At 38.6% G+C, this 20,295-nt stretch overlaps 1 protein-coding gene across 2 annotated transcripts in view; it reads right to left on the bottom strand.

Annotated features, from left to right (window-relative positions):
* GLRB (glycine receptor, beta) overlaps positions 1–20,295 on the bottom strand; it is a 48,059-nt gene that overhangs the window by 6,707 nt on the left and 21,057 nt on the right. Inside the window, exons 4-8 of one of the 2 annotated variants that reach the window (XM_010135088.1) lie at positions 19,389–19,618; positions 17,036–17,118; positions 14,294–14,434; positions 10,673–10,825; positions 4,284–4,576 (exon numbers count right to left, since the gene is read on the bottom strand). In XM_010135088.1, the coding sequence (XP_010133390.1) occupies positions 4,284–4,576; positions 10,673–10,825; positions 14,294–14,434; positions 17,036–17,118; positions 19,389–19,618 (900 nt within the window). The remainder of the gene's footprint in view (positions 1–4,283; positions 4,577–10,672; positions 10,826–14,293; positions 14,435–17,035; positions 17,119–19,388; positions 19,619–20,295) is intronic. The other variant, XM_010135089.1, reaches the window with a different exon arrangement.

Below are 20,295 nucleotides of genomic sequence, written 5' to 3'. Positions count from 1 at the left end.
CAGGAATTTGCTATCACATTCCAAATATTCCTTGAGAAGTACAGCACAAAAAATTTTTATACATCAAATATCACAGAATTACAGCATAGCTGAGGTTGCCAGGGACCTCTGAAGATCATCTAGCCCAACCCCCTTCTCAAAGCAGATTGCTCGGGGCCTTTTTACAGTCATGGTCTGAATTATTTCCAAGGCTGGATACGTGAGTCACTAGAGCAGAAAGTACCTGCTTTGTACCTGAAATGCTGTCAAGAACTATTAAAATAGACTGCGGTCTGAGGTTTTGTGTACAAGGTAAAGTGTAAACTGGTTTTCTGGTGGTTCTACAAGAAAAATCAGAGTCTAGAGTGCCACTCAAGAGCAAAAGACAATATGGGAAGACCAGGTCACCACAGGTTGCCACCAGTGGTCATTTATACTGCCCCAGTATAAATCACCACTACCAGTGGTGATTTATATTATAAATCAGTAGAGATGAACATAACCCACATCAGGTTTCAGAGCCTAGATGTGCCTCTGACAAGATAAAACAAGGAATAGCACTACTTATTTTTAAAAGTAATGGGGTTTAGAGCTATTACCACCACTTGCATAGCACTATTCATCATCTGTCAGAGCCATTCTTTTAGCAAATGTTCTCTCCAGTCATCAGCACATTATCTGTGGGGGACAGCTTCTATAAATGGGCTTGATGAAAATGTGGCTTTTCAAATTGAGGGGTGTTGTTACAGTTAACAGTTCAATCTCTCTCCTCACACCACCAATGAAAGCAAAAAGAAACTGATTCATCTTCAAAACATTTCCCTTTTTGCTTGTTTTTCTCACTGTATGATGTTGCATTGCTAGGAAACACAGGCAAACTCCTACTGAGGAGTCCCAATAAAAAGCCAGTGCCAGCAGTTACCACCAGGTTGCATAATTTTCTCCTCTGCTTAGAACAGCATCTACTTGCAGCCGCTATGATCTCAGGGAGCCAAACTGTACTTTCTCATGGCTTCTTGCCTGTAAATGCATAGCCATTGCCACCCCTAGAAAAACACATCAGAAGAGATTATGTTGCATTTTGTCATTTTTTCCACAGATTCAGGGTGATTTGCCAGATGGACCACTTGACTTTAATCAGACAGTCATATTGATAAATCTCTGCACTTAAAATGGCACTGACATTTCAAGGGTTTTTGCTGGAAGTCTTATGAGGCATATGAAGCATAAACTCGGGTGTTTGGCGTATGCTGGCAACATACAGCTTTTACATCGGCCAGTACCCAGGATTTTGTGGAGAGGAGGAGCAGCTATGCATCCACGGAAGCCTTTCTGCATCTTTGGGTGACTGTCAAATTGAGAGCATTCTTTTCATTCCGCCATCTTCACTGTCACTGTTGGTGACCATTGATCATGATCGCTAACACTACTGACACAGAGCCAAAAGCGCTTTCTGCTGAAAACTTCCAGGAGGACCCTTAACAGGTTCTGTAACAGGGGATCTCTTCTCCTCACTTTTAGCTTTTATTGTTTAGAATATACTGAAAAGTTTGTCCCTTTACCCAATCTCTTGTCATGAAAAAGATCAATAGCTGCTTGCATTTTTACATATGATCACATGGTTTTGTTATGGTTTCTTTTTTACTAATATCAAACATGCCAAGTCTTCAGACCAGACGCTGTTTTATCTTTCACAAATGGAGCAAGCACACGCAAACGAGTTGTTCTACGAGGGTTGGAATCAGGGATGTCTGACCCCCTCCTTGCTTCCCTGTGTGCTCTCTGACCCTTTACACATCTTCAAGCTTCACACTCGATACCAGCCCCTTCCCAAAATCTCCTGCAGAAACATCACTGCTGCAAGGCTGCATGGCTGCAAGAAGCAGCAAGAGCGCAACCTGCTGCTTGCACAACACCGGCAAACTGTCCTGGCTTTGGGATTGGGGGTATTTTACAGGGAAGTAAAAAAAACTTTTAAAACTTGCTTCCCCTCTAATGTATCAGCATCATTCAGTTAATGTCTCATCATAAGTAAGTGCTTCATTTAAGATGGAGAAACACTTAAAAAAGCAATTACTCATGCTCTCTGGTTTTCCCCACTTGGAATTTTCTGCTTCCAGGTCTTTCCTGTTGGCTTTACCTTTAAGTCCCATCTGGTCTATCCACTATTTCAACTCTAGCTATGGTGAGATTTCCAGCTATGCCCTCAGTCACTTTTGCCTTAGTATTAGCTTCTATGTGAAAAGAGAATGTCCTCAAACATTTCTACACAATGCACGCTCATTTCAGGGATGCAGTTCTCAGTTGTTATTTTCTCCTAAAGCTATACATTGGTTTGCCTAAGTCTTTCCAGACATTTAACACAGTGTTTGGTCTATCCTCACCCATAATCCTACAGGACTCCAATGAGAAACAGCTTCACAAGATCTGGGACAGCACTCATATTCTTTATGCCTTTCAACAGTTTTTTTCCATTACCTGTTTCTTTAATGTTTCCCACCCTCACATAGTTGCCATATGACGAATACATTCTCTATTTGATCACTACAGGTCTGTAAGGGAGCAATCCAAATTTTGTGGGGCAGGCCTAGTTTTGGATTACGAGTCAGAGCTACTGAAAGATTTAGACCTGTTCTGATTTAGGAATTCAGTACCGTCTGCTCCAGGGCTGAGAACTTTCAAAGTACTCCTACATGGTAGCTGGGTCAGATTGGGAGTTTTCAGCCAGGCAGATTTATAGCATGCAAATATGTAAACTCTAGCATCACAGTCCTACCACATCCTGACGTCAAATGATTCATCAGTCTGGGACATTTTTCTGTCTCAGCCTGGTGATTTTCCCAGAAATTACCAGCCCGCGACACCCTTCCTCAAGTTGGCTCTATTTCAAACCAGGTGGCTGGGTACAAGCTGGATCACTAGCCCTGAAGGGAAAAGGCAACTCAGCCATATCACCAACTTTTACAGCAATGAATAGGTATTTCCAGTATGTATTGGTAAGCAAATGTTTTGTAACTCTCTGTATAAAGATCATCAGAAGCTACGCATGCCTAGGACTGTATAAATCCAACACAGATTACTGCTGCAGAAATTATGGCTATTGAAATGTTAGAGGTCTGTGATAACAAATTCAGCAGACCCTGAAAAGTGCAGGTCAAACATAAGATGCTGAAGCTGACATTGCAAGATCATGGAGGGAAGATACCACAAGATCTTGGAGGGCAGACTGAAGTCTGAAACCTAAAAACCTTCAGCCTACTGCTAGCGACCACTTGGGGGGAACGTTGTGTAACTTTTGTGGAGAGTTAAGGGCACTGCTCTGCGAAACTGCAGCTCCTCTGGACTGAGTAATTAGTTAAGGGGCAATGTCAGCTTGCTACTAAGACAGGTTTTCCAGCATTCTGGCACAAGTTATCCCTCCTTAAAGAAAGGTAAAAGTCACATTGTATGCTATCAATACCATCACTTGGATCTGGCCTAATAGTTTTATTTTACACATCGAAATTTCAGAGACATTGAAAACTATAAGCTAAATTCATATTCCACATATTGGAGCATAACATACTTTCTTCTGTAGAATAAATGTCAATTAAATATCACTCAGGACTGAGTGCAGTTGGCCTGGGATGTCAGATAATTCTTGGAGCAAAAATAGGGAGTTTTATAACACCAGGAACTTAGCAACGTGATGCAAAACTTTGGCCTGAGCAAGGATGTGGATCTCATCTTTACCCATATAATGAGATCTGACCGATTTAGCCATAAACTCTATCTGGCAACACAAGAAATGCAGAAACTGTTTGACAGACAAACAGACCTTTGTTTACAAATTTCTTTACAATTAACAAGCCTTCTGGATCCCTGGCTTCAGAGATGCTTGACATGCAATGCGGTGCAGCTGTGGCCATCACAGGAAAGCAATGAGAGGGTGTTATTTGAGCATGCACTCAGCAAATACTGACTGAGAGTCCTGTCCTCTGAATCTGCATAGTTACTGTTTGACAGCTGCTATTTATTATGAGAAAAATAGCAACTGTAAAGCTGCTTGATACTTTACCTGAAGCTCAGCAGCAACCATGGCACTAGGATATTAAAAGACAAATTTTTCATTTAGCACATCTGACCCCAAATCACTAGGGACCAGCTGGTCAGATGATTACAAGCCATTAATTACCTGCATATTTTTAATGTATTGGCCACTTTTACGATTATGTACTATCCAAAACTGTTACAACAGTATATTCCTGGAATTGTGTTAATAGAGGATAATGCTGATTTTGTGTACACAGCTTTGTAGGTCCTACCTGTAAAGTGCTGATGTGGACAGGAGTCCCTGTGCCATTCACAGTGTTCTTCTTGGCAGCATTTCCACCCTTCCCTTCTGCTTGCTCTGCCTTGGCAATCTTTGCTTTTTCAGCTTCGATTCTCTTTGGATTGTTGAGCATTACCTGAACCACTGCATACTCCACCAGGGATGCGAAACCAAAGAGAAGGCAAACAATCAGCCAGACATCTAAGGCCTTCACATAAGACACTTTGGGAAGTTCAGCGGCAAGTGTGGTACATTCAGATGCCAAGCTGAGCACTGAGAAAATACCTACAAAAAGAAAAAACAGACTTATTAAAAAAATCTTACCCTTGTTGACACTGGCTGTGCTCTTTTTCTGAAACAGACAATACCGAATGATGTTCTGTAACAGTGGATGGGACTTCACAATGTGGTCGGTGCGGGAGGTATACAAAGTACACAGGTAATGAACAAGTTAAACTGAATACTAAGGTAGGATATTGCTGTTAATGATGTATTATTAATAATGAGTACCTTTATGTTATAAAAATGAAACAAGTAAGTGAGGCTAAACTGGTTGCTGTGGTTTTCCTGACCCATCACACACCTCACATTTGGGAAATGGTTTTTCCAAAGACTGCTAAGCAGGAGCAATTCCCTGACTGACCTGTTCACAAGCGTGCAAACCCTAGGTGAAAGGGAAGATTTTGCTGAAGAGCACAGCTGCACCAGCGCATTAAAAAGCCTGTGTTCCCAGTTCACTGTGAAGATGAATACATTGAGGTGTCTGAGAGTCTATGATCACTCCCTACTTGAGCTTCTAGGATTTAGAGGAACCTTTCTAGATAAAGGCCATTTCAGGAAGCCCTTATCGTGAACCTCCCCCCACCCCTCATCTACAAAGGCTGTTGAAAGGTCACACTCATCATCAAACTGGGTTTCAGCCAGTATTTCTCCTAACAAGGCTTCCAAATGTTGCTGTCAACACAGGGCTCACATCACAAAAGACAAAATACAAGCCCGATCTCAAAGGAAGATTTCCCACAGGCATCTATGAAAGGGAAATAGAGGCATGAACCCTAGATTTGGAAAAAGAATAACTACAGAAGTGGTTGTCACATGGGAAAACTTAGTTTAGCCTCCCAGTTCAGAATGTCCCATTTTGGTTTTGTGAATGCTAATGATAAAAATCTTCAGTTATGCGTGACAGCTTCATGAAAAGTAATTGATGACTATAGAAGATGTTGGCCAAAAGGAGATACTCTGTTAGTCTCAACTACATTTCTTACATTGGTCACATGTGCTATCCAAGGCAAGAAAAATACTGCAATTCATATAGAGATCATTTTCTTCAGATTTTAAGGAACTGAGTACGTGAAAATGTTAATGAAACTGAAAGTACCTGTATTGGCCAAAGAAAGCATTCAATTCTAGCTGACCACAAAGAAGACATCATTCTTTTGCTACTGTTCCCATTCGGATTTTAATAAGATTGATATGATACTTTATTTGGTATTAATCTCAATTGGGCAATTTATTAGCTGCTAAAACACTGAAGAGAAAATACAAAAAATTATTACAGTCATACAATTTTACAATACAAAATTTTACTACGTTTTATTTCGAAAAGTGTAATATCAATGTATGATTGCAAACTGGATTTTTTTTTGTCCATTGGGATAAATGAGAATGGCCAGATGTGCTACCTCAGATCAAAACAACATGGCAAATACTGAACAGACAGTCCTCAGTGTCTGCTGTAGCTTATTTTTCATCGATTGTATCTGAAGCATTCAAGTACAAACTTTCCCATTAGGACAGAAAGTGAGCACCGAATAGTCCCCTTTTTAAAAAAAATATTTTCCCTGATCAGCACCAGCTGTCTGGGGACGAACACTAATTATGGGTCACAAGGAACTGCAGTAACGAGTGTGAATAAGGCTGTATTGCCTCTTAACACAGATCAGACACCTCTGCCTATGCCCAGCTTGCTGCTTGGTCTCTAACAGCGTACTGTATCAAGTACCACGCATGTCTATGCTAGACTTCTGAAAGGTAGTCTCCACTCTTACTCTGCATAACCAAATTAGCCAATGATATGGACTGGCTCAGCATCTTGGATAGCGTAATTTTTTTCCTACTAACTTTAAGAGTGGTTACTATCTTAATAAAGAGATACTATGATCATGGCTGGTATGGAAAACATTTGTACAATCACTTTGTAGAGCTTAAAATACTAGCTTTTACAGTCTTGGGTATAATTCTACAAATTCTACTAGCTGAAAGGGTTTTAGTAGAGCTTTCATCAGTTTATTCATTAGAGCAATTGAAGTCATGGTAACCTGCAGCTAATTTCCACTTGTCTGGATTCCTAGATGAAAAGTTCATTCTCAGAGTCTGAGAAATTTACTTATTTTAAAAAAAGGGAAACAAAATAATCCCCCTTTTCCTTTCAGGGAGTACTAAAGGAAAACGACAGAGCTCCTTCCTCCACACTTGCAAAGTAATGGAAACTTGGCCTTTCTAGGCAATACCTCTGCATTATTGTCCTGAGTGCGGCATCCCTCTTGATGACAAAGTTTAGTTTATCAGTAAGGTTAGTTAGCTCCCAGCCTAAAGCATGACTGTACAGCGCTACTATTTTAAAAATGCTACCTCAGGTTACACGTGGGTAATATCTGAAAGTGCCATTCCAGCAAAGCACTTCAGCACATGCTGCCAGAGAAATAGATCTCCCTTTTTTGAATCTATCAAACAGACTGGCTGCAGCACTATCTCCTGGCAGTGAATTCCACAGATTGATTATGTGCTGTATAAAATAGTATTTTCTGGTTTATATTACTGCTTTAAAAATCTATGGCTATGTCTCACTAATGTTATTGTTTTCCTTATAATTTGGTATCTCTAACACATTCCCTTCTCTCATTAAACTTTGTAAACTAAAAGACATTGTCTTGCCAATCCTTCTTCATACTACAGTTTTAACATACATCTTTGTCTTTGAGACCCTACATTTGTTACAGTTTTATAAAGTGAAATTACTAGAACTAAGACAGATCTGAGGACAGGAGTGACGGGAGGAATGAGAGTACGCCTGGCTGCAGACCTAGCTGTCCTCTGCAGGTGGGGAATACATCATTGATCACTACTCCAAGCTTTAGTTATTCTGTTGTAACCCTGTCTGCACTCTGGACTAATGTTTCATGCCATCAGCCTGCTGTGGGTAGAGAGAAGTCTGGTGTCCCTTAGATCCCTACAGCTCCAGGGAAGATCTTACTCCCTTTGGGGATCACATGGAATTGAAGGAAAGAAAGGAATTTTTTAAACAGATGATGGCACACTTCCCACTGTAAAGAACTTAAGAGTCCTCTGTTGAGCTCATTAAAAGGTGAACCACCAGCATCTAATTAGACAGAAGCATTCAGTGATACCAGCCTTTATGTCGCTTAGCCACAGCTGTCCAGATACCAGCCCTTTGCGGATTTCTGTATCACCACATGATCTAGTTGGGTGAAATGATACAGGAATAAACAGGGCTTGCAACTTCTTTAGTTCCTATATAGACACAGACTTTTTGATTAAACAAACATACATCCTTTTCCCAGAACCTCAATCGATCTACAAAAACATATTCTGCTTGCTGGTTTGCAAAGCGTCTTGTATTCCTACATCACCTGAAAATTTCTGAGATGCCTTGCCACGCGAAGCAATAGCCCACTATACTTGACACTAGGGATGACTGCATTAAGATATTCATAAGCAAATCCGAAGTAGATTCTCATCTGACAAAATCCGTATCCAGCCATTGAGAGTGTAATGGCCATTGGTTACACTTTCTTGGAATTAGATGTCGTTCAACTGACAAACAAAAGTTAATCTTGTTAGATTTCAAGGTCAACTATCTTCAAGGATGTAGCTAGAAGACTTAGTTTGTCGCCCTCCTGCAAACTGAAGAAACATAAATCTTACCCCACTGACAGCGTTAACAACTTGCATTACTAAATACTGACTCATGACTAAAGGAAGGTCAGATTTAGAAGTTTTTTGCATCTCTGGGGATGAAGTAAAAGTCACTGACCAGGCCAACGGTTAGTATGTTTGAAAATGCATTATTTCAGAAATGTTAATACATAAAAGGAGCCAATAAACACTTATAATACATGAAACAAATAATAAACAAGCATGCATGTTTAGTCACAAAGACATTCATGTTTCATAAATCAGCATTATGCCTCTTATCAATCTAATACATAATTAATAAGCCTGTTTGGTTGGCTATTTGAAGTGCACGACTATAAAAGTGAAAATATAGCTGAGGTTTTGATGGTATTGGAGCTCACTTTGTGGAAAATATTTCCAGTTCCTGTTTCTATCTTTTTAATTTAATGCATGCTACATTTCCCCCACACTTTTTTTCTTAAAGTGTTTTACATTTTGCATTATGGAAGGCATCCTTACTAGTTTTCAAGGTAAGAGATTATATTTATTACTTGCTATCAATCTAACACAGATTGTGACTCCTCCCCAAGTAATTATTAGGTCAAAAGAAAAAAAGCTGATTTCTATTCTGAAATAGATCCCTAGAAAAAAGATACAAGAAATGAAATGAAATGGTGGGTTTGTTCCATTTAATCAGCGAAAGGCAGCCAACTATGGCTCACAAGGCAAAAGCAGCAGCCCAGTCATGGTTCTCCAGATTTTAGAATAGAATAGATTATATCAGTTGGAGGAGACCTATGAAGATCACCTAGTCCAACTGCCTGACTGATTAAGGGCTGGCCAAAATTTGAAGCATGTTATTAGGTGCATTAATGGTCCAAATGCCTCTTAAACACAGACATGCTTGGGGCATTGATCCTCTCTCTGGGAAGCCTATTCCAGTGTTTGACCAGCATCTAGGTAAAGAAATGCTTCCTAAAGTTCAGTATAAACCTCGCCCAGTGCAACTTTGAACAGCTGTCGCAAATCCTATCACTGGCTGCCCAGATGAAGAGATCAGCACCTCCCTCTCCACTTCCCCTCCTCAGGAACCTGCAGAGAGCAACAAGGTTGCCCCTCAGCCTCCCTTCTTAAAGCTAGACAAAGCTAGACCAGTCCCAAGTCCTTGGCTGCTCCCCAGCCCTTTCACCAGCTTTGCTGCCCTCCCCTGGATGCATTCAAGGATTTGAACATCCTCCTTAAATTCGGGGGGTTTCACAGCTCTTAGTTTAATTTGCCTGTTGTATCACTGGAGACGAAAGAGGTACTGGGGACTACCTGAGATGAGAGCGATGAGGCTGAGGCCAGGGGGTGTGTGGATGCTTTCCCACCTAACAAAACCTGACACTGTTCCTGCTCCATCTGGCTCTTAACAGAGGGATTTCAGCTACCCACTGCTGCAAGTCTGCAGATCACAGACAGACTGGTAAGGTGATGTGGCAGGTCCTGTCTCCAAGGGTCTCCATTGCCTATCGGCACATGTTCATGCATGTGAGGCTGCACAGGAGTCATATCCTGTGGGAGTGTGGAGGTTCAATCGTGAGAGAGGTTTCTGAGGAAGGCAGGTGGCTGGAGGGATTCTGCAGCTGCATCCCTGGGGTCCTGAAAACAGATTCACTGAACCTCCTGGGACATGGAAAAGATTTGGAAAGTATGGACTTGGGGAGGTGGGAGAGACAGGGAAAAGGGGAGCCTAGAGAAGGATATGTCACATCATGGAGAAGAGAATCCAAATAGGACAGGTGTCAGGATGCAAGAGTTTGGTTCTGCATTTCACTGAGGTCTTGGGGTCAGCAGGTTTGGCCACCCCAGAGCTGGAGTTCCATGTACAATCTAATTAGTCAAGATACTGTCGTTTTGATTAACTCTGTATCTTACTATTTCATAATAAATGAAGGACCTGCCTACTGCGTTGTGCTGAGCAGCACGAACGCGTGAGCCTGAAGTGCTCCCGTGAACTGAGTCTCTAATGAAATAAAGCCAATCACGTAACAAGGATGCTAATTCCCTTCCAGACATCATCGTGTTTCTATTAATCTTTAGAAAAATTGCTCCAAGAGGTAGCTATTTAGAACCTTATCTATCATCCTGCTTTCTTACTGATTATTGAAATGTTCAGATTCCCATAAACTGCACATTGCCACAGTTTCTGCAGTATCACCCACACATGGATAAGATCAGACTTGTCCAGGTTCAGAGGAACAGAGACAGCGCGCTGATCACACAAATGCTGGAACCATTATCAAATGAAGTTTTAATGTGGAGGTGGATTTTACAGGACTAGGAATGAGGACGTTTCGGTGAAAATGATGAGCGGATAATGGAAGTGAAGTTGCTTTCAGGGCCCAGTGTCATGTTGCCAAAGCAACTGAAAATGGCTCAATGGTGTTTAAGTGGATTGTGACGGTATGCGTAAACACAGGTTACCCAGTGGGACTCTTGCAGCACTTGCATCAGGATTGATCCAAAATGACAGCCAGGATAGAACAACAATTAGCAGTGTAGGAGCATAAACACCCATCATGTAAAATCCAACTTGTCTTCTTAAAGTGAAGATTACTTCTACACAAGTGTAATAACCTTTAAAGAAATAAACGCATTAATGTTTAATGTGCTTTGCTGGTCAACCTCTTCCAATCTGTACCTTCCAGGCCTTCTTCTATTTAAGTTCAGAGCAAAAGTTCAATGATTTTATTTTCTTCATAAAGGTAAAGAGTTCAAGTCGAAAAAAACCTGTTCAAAACACAGATCTATATAACTGTGAAGTGTGGTCAGGCACATGGCACTCTCTGTGCTCGGTAAGGCACACTCCCTCTTTTCACAGTGCATCAGTAATAGGCAGTTCAAGTAACTCTAATCTTGATGCTGCCTTCAAGATGCAGTCCAGATAAAACCAGTGGGTTCTAGCAGTCTTGCTAGCTCAAGCACATGGGAAAATCCTACTTAGTATTAATTTATGCAAAGGATAGAATTAAGGAATGTTAGGGTAGAAAGTTTAGAATGGAAAGAGGTGATTTGAATGTGACTCTAAGCAGAGATTCCACCAGTACCGAAAGATGGTACAGGTGACTTCTAAAATTGGTGCAGACTTTTTAAATATACTAAAAACGCTGTAAATTTTGAAAACACAGAATACTGCATCAAATCTTTTAAAATGAGCATCTAAAGAGCACAAACATTTCAGAAGGTAACTGTCGAGATGAATTCAATAGAAAATAAAGCTGCAGATACTAAGAGGTTTTGCTGGAGATAACAGGAAGTTCAATAACCAGAAAACAATTTCTGTTCATATTTTCACTCAGTTAGCAGAACTGGCATTTTTGTGTTAATATTAACGCAATAGAATTGTAAGAACAACTCCATAAACTATTCTATCATACAGAAAAGGCATTCCTACGCTATAATACAACAATTTCAAAATTCAGATCAGTCTACATCTATCGATCAAGTTGGTACAAAGCTGATTTAGAAGACAGAATCTGTCAAAAATGTATTTATTTATCTTCCATATTTTATCAGTTAAGTGCTGTAGAATGATAAGTCATCTGAAAAGTGCTGTTTGGGCATACAATAACCAAAACAACACAACGATAAAACGTTAAGGAAAAATTTCCTTGTGTAGAAGACACTATATTGTATTTTATAGCTCACTGTATCCTCTTCAGTGATCTCTTGCCTGACAAATTTCCCCTCTATAATTTCTGAATAGTTTCCAGGTACTTACACTTTTTATCTTCAAATGAGGGATGACCTTCAAAATTGTTATTTGTTTGCTTTATGCATTCTGCATGCCTTTGTATCATCTTTCATCTGTCAGAGAATAGTATCTATTGCACTGACCATTCAGCTTGCAAGGGCCTATTTGGATTTATCATATATTTGGATAAACAAAGAATAGGCAATTTGCAACTTTAAATATTCAATTTGTTCCCACAAAAAGTCAACTCAAGTTTGCTGATGCTCTGTCTACTTAGGTAGGTATGATAAAACATCAGTTGACTTAAATAGGCAGTAAAGATCAAGTTCTTTGCAAGCAGCAAGTATCTCCTACAATAAGCTAGAATTTAGAAAATGTGCTTCTATATGCAACACTGCCTCTTGATTACCTTATAAAATCCTTTACTGAATTAATTTTAACTATGTGTGCAAAATCTGCTTTTTAAAATGCCTTCACTATAAGAACTTAAAGTAAATCAAGCAACTACTGATAACTGAAAACTCCCTTTAAAAATAATTCAGAGTACTACAATATTCCATTCACATTAATGTGAATATAATAATCCCAGTCTTGATTTTGAGATTAACATAGAAGTTCTTAATTTTTAAACAAAACTGCTAAGGAATTAGAAAAACTTTTCAAAATTTCATGTTGTCACTCCACTCACTCTGATGGTTCTCGTGTTCTTTCTTTAATGTTCAAATCACATACCCATGCACAGGAAATGTGGCCGTTTCACTGAGCATTTTGCACAGTGTCGTTTCAATGTGTGGTCACAAGGTGCTGAAACTTGAGAGAACAGTAATGATTTTCTTTCCTGTTTAATGGTAAAGTGTACAATTCTTAGATTTTTCTTTCGGGTTCCTAAAAATACCTAAAACATCTAATGTTTTTTTAGATGTTTAGATTTAGGGCAAAACTCAAAACTATCTTGATAACTTCAATAACAGGATAGCGATCTTGATTAAGCATTTACTTTTTCGCTTGAATAGAATGTAATCTTTCCAATTGTCCCATTTGCGTGAAGTTTATTTGGGAAGTGCATGATCCTTTAATTTTTCACTACTTTATAGACTATTTTTTTCCAGTAAACTAATTGTTTAATTAAGAATAATGTATTTTTCTCACTTTAAAGTAAGCTTCTACCATATCCCAGCTTAGATTTGAATGCAATCACTGTCAGTGATTGCAGAATTTTTCTGAGAACAGCAAATTTCACATTATTTACAAATGGTAAATCACCTGAATTATGTACTTAGGCTAAGAACATTTTGCATTTAAAAAACAATCCCCACTTAAATTTTCATCATCCTTTTGAAGTTAAATTCCTTAGCTCTGAGATCTACTACGGTTACCTGAGATCTCTTCAGACTTGAGATCTAGCTCAGGAGCAACTGCAAGTAACTAACAGACCCTCGACTTCAGGTGAATAGTCAACAAGAAACTTGCTGAGGATCCTCAGAAGCTGCAGCTCCACAGCCCCATTCTTGTGGAGTTTTAATGGGAGGTTTATTCATACGGTGCAAGAGCACTGACTAAAATACATCCTGCTTAATTCTGTTGTTGTTGAAAGTCTTGCGGCTGCCACAGTAGGTGAGTAGTATGGATGTAATTATAGGCAGGAATTAATCACAGTGGAAACTGCTGAATTCTGTTGTTGTTGAAAGTCTTGCGGCTGCCACAGTAGGTGAGTAGTATGGATGTAATTATAGGCAGGAATTAATCACAGTGGAAAAGACAAACCATTAGAAGCCAGAGTCCAGAAATCATTGGATAAATTTGCGCCCACACTCAGAAAATAATCACAGGATTAAATAAATACAGGACTGAGGATTGTAAGCAGCTTTCTATAATGGCAGACTTTCCAGAACACTTAAAGAAACGAAGAACCTGCAGGGTGAAGCATTTGAAGTTACGTGATAATAATACCCACTTCTGAAACAAAAGTCAAACCAGAAAACCAAAATTATCCTACTTGCTGCAACTGGCATAATTCTACAGGATCATCCTTTCAGAAAAGATAGATGCTTACAAGCATAAACGGGTATTACAACTACAGAAACAAAAGGGTGACAGTAAAGTCACAAGATGTAAGCAAAACCAAGACAAACATTTAACCTCGTCTTTAACCTAGATACTTCTATATTTTAATTAGTTTGCAGTAATCACATACGATAGTTCCTATGATATGAACTACTTGCTAGTCAAAAGTAATCTTTGTTATCCCACGAAATCTAAGACATGAACTGGAATACTAACCATTAACTATAAACAGTAACTGAAGTAAGCTTAAGGGGTTTTTTACCAAGGAAATCTCTTTTATTACCTACCTGTGCCTTTATAGTACTTGGTGCAGTTACCATATTCAATATCCTCCTTTTTAATATCAAACTGAGGCAGAGCAATTTTCTCTAGCTGTACAGGATCTCCAGACTGCCAGATAAATCGTAAGTCATCTGTTGTGTAACCAACTGCAAGAACAAAATAATAAGAAGTGTTTAAAGAATCACCATGTAAACCCTGCAAGAAAATCCAGCATATATGTATTGTATTTCTTTCACTGTTTTTCTTTCCATTTCCTGTTCAAAGAACTAATTACAAAAATTAAATAATCAGCAACTGAATTTTTATGTAGGCCTAAGTTAGGACCTGGTGGGTGGAACATTACATTATCAGTGACATAACACCCATTAAGAGGTGTTTGTCACAGTGCTTACTGTTTAAACAAAGACAGCAAAGCTCTACTCTCCACGGCTTTGAGCCTCCGTATTCATTCACATTCTACTTCAGCAAAGCATGAAAAATACACTGAACCTTAACAACTCAATTACCATGATGAATCTTGGGTTTTGTGTAAAACAGCCTGTCTGCTTAGTTGTTCAGATCAAAGGCCCTGACTCATGAAAGCGCTGTCAGTTAGGAAATACCTGACCAGGAATTTAAGCAGATCTGCAGTCCTACTGAAATCAGTTCAGTGACTTCATGATCTCCTGAGCAGGGACAGACTTCAGCATACATCTGAGTGTCTCAGTCATGATATATATACCATCACCAAGTGAGAGGCAGAGATAATTAGGCTAACAATATTCCAGCATAAAGCAGTATTGGTTAAATATGCATAATCATAATTACGATTTTACATGCCATTTTTGTTACCTTCTGTTTATTAAGGATTAACTTAACTCAAGCAATGTGTTAAATAGGAAAAGAGATGGGGAAACAAAAATGATGGAGTTGAAATACAGTGTTTTGCAATTCTAAGCCTCTGAAAAATGTTTAAAGAACCATTCTTTTTTCTTTTTTTTAATCTTTGAAAACCAGCTGTGATTAAAAAACCAGAGTTCATAAGCTGATTTCTCCAAGATCCACAACAACTTAATAAAAAATTGAGATGTCTCAAAGCTCCATGATGGAAGATAATATAAAAAGAAATTAGTTGTTTTAACGCTTCATTCATAAAATCAGTCTCACCCCCTGACAACATACAGCAAATCACAACACTGCCAAGATCCCTTATGATAACAATTACTAGACAGTGAAAACTTTTTCTATAGTAGAACTGGGGATCATAACTGCAGATATGAAAACAGCTTAATGAAATCTGGTGGCCTTTTTTGTTTTGGAAATCCAGCAATTAGAAACAAAATACTGATTTGAAAATAAGTAGAATAAAACTGCCAATGGCTAACAGGGGAAGTAAGGCAGTTGTTGGAACTAGAGGGACAGACAGGAGGTCACAAGTACCAGTCTTACTTTTAACAATTGTATTCAAAGATAGAAGAAAGCTTAGTGCACACTATCTTTCCAAAGGAGCAAATTCCTCATGAATTTGAATATATCAACTAACATGGAGAGAGACAATAAGGTTGTTTAAATAAAGTTACTGAGGTTTTTTTTTAGGCATAGTTCTTCCTTGAATATCTATACCTTGCAATGCTTGTAAAGCAACCCAAACTGAGAAAGTTTGAGCAAACTTCCATTAGTATCACTGTCTAATCCCAGTTTAACCCCAAACTGATTTGGGTTTCTAATAAGAGTTTACTTCAGCTAATGTATATACATATTAGTGACAGGCAAAACTACTATGGACATACCACAATTCTGAAGGTAAATGTTGGCAATTGAAAACTAAATTATTAAGCTCTGATATCATTATTATTATTATTACCCTTGTCCCCACTGGGATGCTCTGCTCAGTTTGGATTAACCTTGCTCTTTCTTCACTTTTTCTTTCACTTTCCCCACCAGTCCTGGTGGAGTAACATCTGAACAAGGGTTTTGTATCACAGCAGGAAGAGGCTGGAGCAAGCCACCTTCCTTCTCTCTGCTTCACACTTGTCCTTGCTCAGGAAAACAGAATTACCGTGAAAGTGGGATCACCAGCAATCAGAGTGTCGGGAAAAGGCTGTAACTGAGTAGGCACCCTTGTACTTGAGGTGCAGGAATGAAGATGGGTTTCAGGAACATTTCAGCTGCAACTTCCAGCATGGCATGAAGCCCTTCAGAGATGAGACCTGGCTGCCCCTTCACAAGATCAAATCACCTGGAGACCACTAGGGGATTGGTAAGGGAGAGATACCTGACTACATCCACAACACATCTTGAAAATACTTTCAAATGCTCTTGATGTATTGGCATCAAGTACCTTTCCTTCAATACCATACCAAGAGTTTCAAAGAAACTCTTTGCATCATCAACGCAAGGGAATAAGTTGGACCCCAACAGCCTACAAAGCATCACAGGTTGTGGAAGTTGTAACTACTTGAAGAAACCATGTATTCTTTTTTCCAAGTGATATGTGTTTCCATTTTACTTAGTTTATTGTAAAAGTTTTTTATAAACCTCATCAGTTTTCATTACATTTGATAGCAAAAGCTAAAAATGGAGTGCCTGGTGCCATAACTGTAAGAAACATTTTCGACAGGGAGATGTACGTTGGTAAGAAGCAGTGAATGTTAATTTCAAAATTAATTTCAAATATTGACATGAACAATACAGAATTGATCATTTTTGGTTTGATTCTCATGCACGCCTAGAAGGCAACTATTTTATGCACAGCCTAATTTACATACAGCTTTCCAATTGCATCTTGCAGCGCTGTGTATCCATAGGAAACAAGGTCAAGTCCAAAGGGCATGACAGAGTAATAGACAATCTGAAAACACAGAAATGGAATTTAAAAACATGTGAGCTGCCATGCAAATAGTAGATGGTAATAAGGAAAAAAATCACAAGTATTTGACTTTCAACTTCTCAAATAGTAGGAAAATCTAATTAAAGTTACAATAAGTAGCAGTTTGAAATTGAGCTATCTCTAATAGTCTGAGAATAAAATTTTATACAGACTTTTAAACATACAGTAGTTCACAAAGTAAAGAACTACTAATACACAAAAGATATGTAAGTCCTAAGAATAACCAAACGAAAGGTTTGTCCTGTCTCCACCAAGACCAATGGCAGATCCCTGATGAAGAACATGAGACTACAGCAACCAGGAAATTATATTTCACCAGATATTCAGCAGCCTCCCAAACACTGCACCTCAGGGACTTCCTAAACCAGAAGTGATGCTTCAGTATTTAAAGGACTTCAACAGATGTTATTCCCTGCAATAAGTTGCTTTGTTTCCAATTGCCTTCCAGAAACCATGCAAACTTTAATCATGCTCAGCATCCTGCAGCAACAAATCCCAAAGCTAAGCTGCACACACTCTAATCATCTCCTTTTATCTATCTTGAATCTGTCTTATAGTTCTTTTGCTAGAAAAGAAGGTGCCAAATCCATGTCTATCCATTGTGTCTGCGCCTGTCATCATTTAGAGACCTCCACGCCACAACCTCATGACCTTGTTTATTCCAGTGTGAAAAGCTGCCTTGCTTAGCTGTTCTGGATAAAGGATGCTGTTCTGCTCCTTTGAGCATCCTTATCTCCCTTCTTGCAGTGGGAAGACCAGAACTGCACCTTGTATTCAAGATGCAAGTATAGCATGAATTTATACAGTGGCATGACATTCTCTTTAACCCCTAATAGTTCCTACTAGCCATTATCACCCAAAGGCTGTTTCCCTGCCTGGTAATGACCACCTCAAAATCCATCAGTTTCTATGTGAAATTAAAACAAATTTTTGTCCACGTGCATAATTTTCAGTTGTTTACACTGAGTTTGATCTCATACTTTGTTTCCTAGTCGTCAGATTAATTTGTAATTCCCACTGTTGTCTCTTATTTTTACCATCCTCAACATTTTGGCATCATCAAGTGTGCCTGCCAATTCACAGTTTTCCAGATTATTTCTGTTGAACAGCACATAAGAGATTTTTCTGTGGGACTCTACTGCTTACTTCCCCTCATGTGAGCACTCACTTTTTATTCCCACATTCAGTTTCCTAATTCTCAACTATTTATGCAGAAAAGAGCTTTTTCTCACGTGCATTTTGTCATTACAAGCTTTGATAACTGGAGATTCTTTCATTTATATGTAATAATATCTCTGTAAACTAAAAATACGAGGCATAGCAAATATAGAAAAAGCAAATCTTAGTGGCATGTCACTAAACCACAGTGCTTCGAAGAATTCATCTTACCTACAAACATATCAGTTTGGAACATAGTGTATAAATAAAATCAACAGAATATTTTTAGAGGATGACATTAAGTTCATACTTCACTGAATTTGGTTTTGCTATTTGGAAATTTTCAAAGAATAATTTTTCCATCAGAAACACTTCTATTAGTATTTGCTCAATATTCACTACTCGTTAGCCTAACCTATTGACTGAAATAAGCTCATCTGTGATTAGCTGCAACCTGGAAAAACATTTGAAAAATTTCAATGTTTCATTTAACATTTGCTATTTCAAATAGGAAGCTTCTTTCATAGCTGAAAGTGATTTTCTGTTTTGAAATATTAATTTCTACACACTTGAAAACCTGCTGCTGAAATCAGAACCGGGACCTTCACAGCGAGACAATGAAATCCTTTGATTGTCCAATATATTGTCTTTTCTAATAACTGTCAGCAAAAGTCTTAAGATTGAGTTTTCTCATCCTGGTGGTATTCGAATTATATTGTTTTGCTGAAGTTTCTTACCACTTTCATTATGCTTCCAGGAATCTAAGCAATTACGAAAAGGGTTTTAATTTTGTTTTCAGCAATAATAGTTTACTTAATGTGTTAGCTTAACATAACATACAAATGTACATACACTTCAAATTTCTAGTACCTGCTGTGCTATCAACTGGCACGTTTTAAAACACCTTCATCTGATTTCTTTACACACATTTAATCTACTGTATTGTTGTTTACAAATTGACATATACATTTAAATATTAGTCATAAACTGTATTATGTTACTAAGTCTAAGACAGCATGTATATCTCGTATCAAGTCATTTACAAAAAGAGTAGAAATTTATCAAAAAAATACCTCATGCTGACTAGGACATCTCCATCCCGAAAGATAAAAAGAAGAATATTTTCTTGTGTGACATCATGGAAGTTAGCATTTTTTTCATTTGCAAAGAATAAGTCCGGCTTCCAAAGACATTTAAACATTGTTGGATCCACTGTCAGTGTATCTGAACCTCTCCAATCATTGGGCAGTTTGAGTCTGGGGTCATTCCACTTCTGTCTTAGAAAAATGTTGACCCTATAATCCTGGTGGGAAGAATGCGTAATTATTAGACTAGCCAAAAGTCTAGGCAAAAACCCACGGAGGAAGAAAACCATTTTATCAGGTTCTGAAGAGAAAAACAATTTATTATTTTTCTATCAGAAAGATAGTAATCATTATTCAAATGACATTAATAAGTGTTAAGTTTAACAGAATGTACTGCAAATAGGTAATTATGTTTCACTCATGCTTTGAATATAGTAACTTTCCTTTAAAGGGACCAAAATGACCCCTTCTCCCAATAATTTTTACATCCCTTTGATAGCAGTCCCCTGTTACCTAGAGAAAAGCATGCAGCAGGGCAGAGGGAGGCCATAGCTTGACTACACTAAACTGCTGCAGGCAGCAGCTATATTATCAATTCTATCAGGACACCCTGTGAGGGAAAAATCCAGCTATTCTCCATTTGTTTAAGTAGCACACTGATGGCAAAAAAATCACAATATAACAGCAAAAACCAGACCAGACAGATAATAGATTTTACACTATATACCCAGAATACAGCCCCAGACCTTGTAACAGTGATTTGAGACTATTTTGGTAACTGAGGAAAACTGATGCCAGCTTGCAACTCAAATACTGAGGCAGCATGTATGAAGCAGAAACCGAATAGGTCTCAAAGAATCACAGCTTTACACAGAGGAAACTTCTTTCTGGATTC

This window comes from Buceros rhinoceros, unplaced genomic scaffold, assembly GCF_000710305.1.
Source record: "Buceros rhinoceros silvestris isolate BGI_N320 unplaced genomic scaffold, ASM71030v1 scaffold17144, whole genome shotgun sequence".
Taxonomy (NCBI): domain Eukaryota; kingdom Metazoa; phylum Chordata; class Aves; order Bucerotiformes; family Bucerotidae; genus Buceros; species Buceros rhinoceros.
The sequence above is the reverse complement of the archived record's forward strand: the minus strand, read 5'-3'. Positions and strand labels throughout refer to the sequence as shown.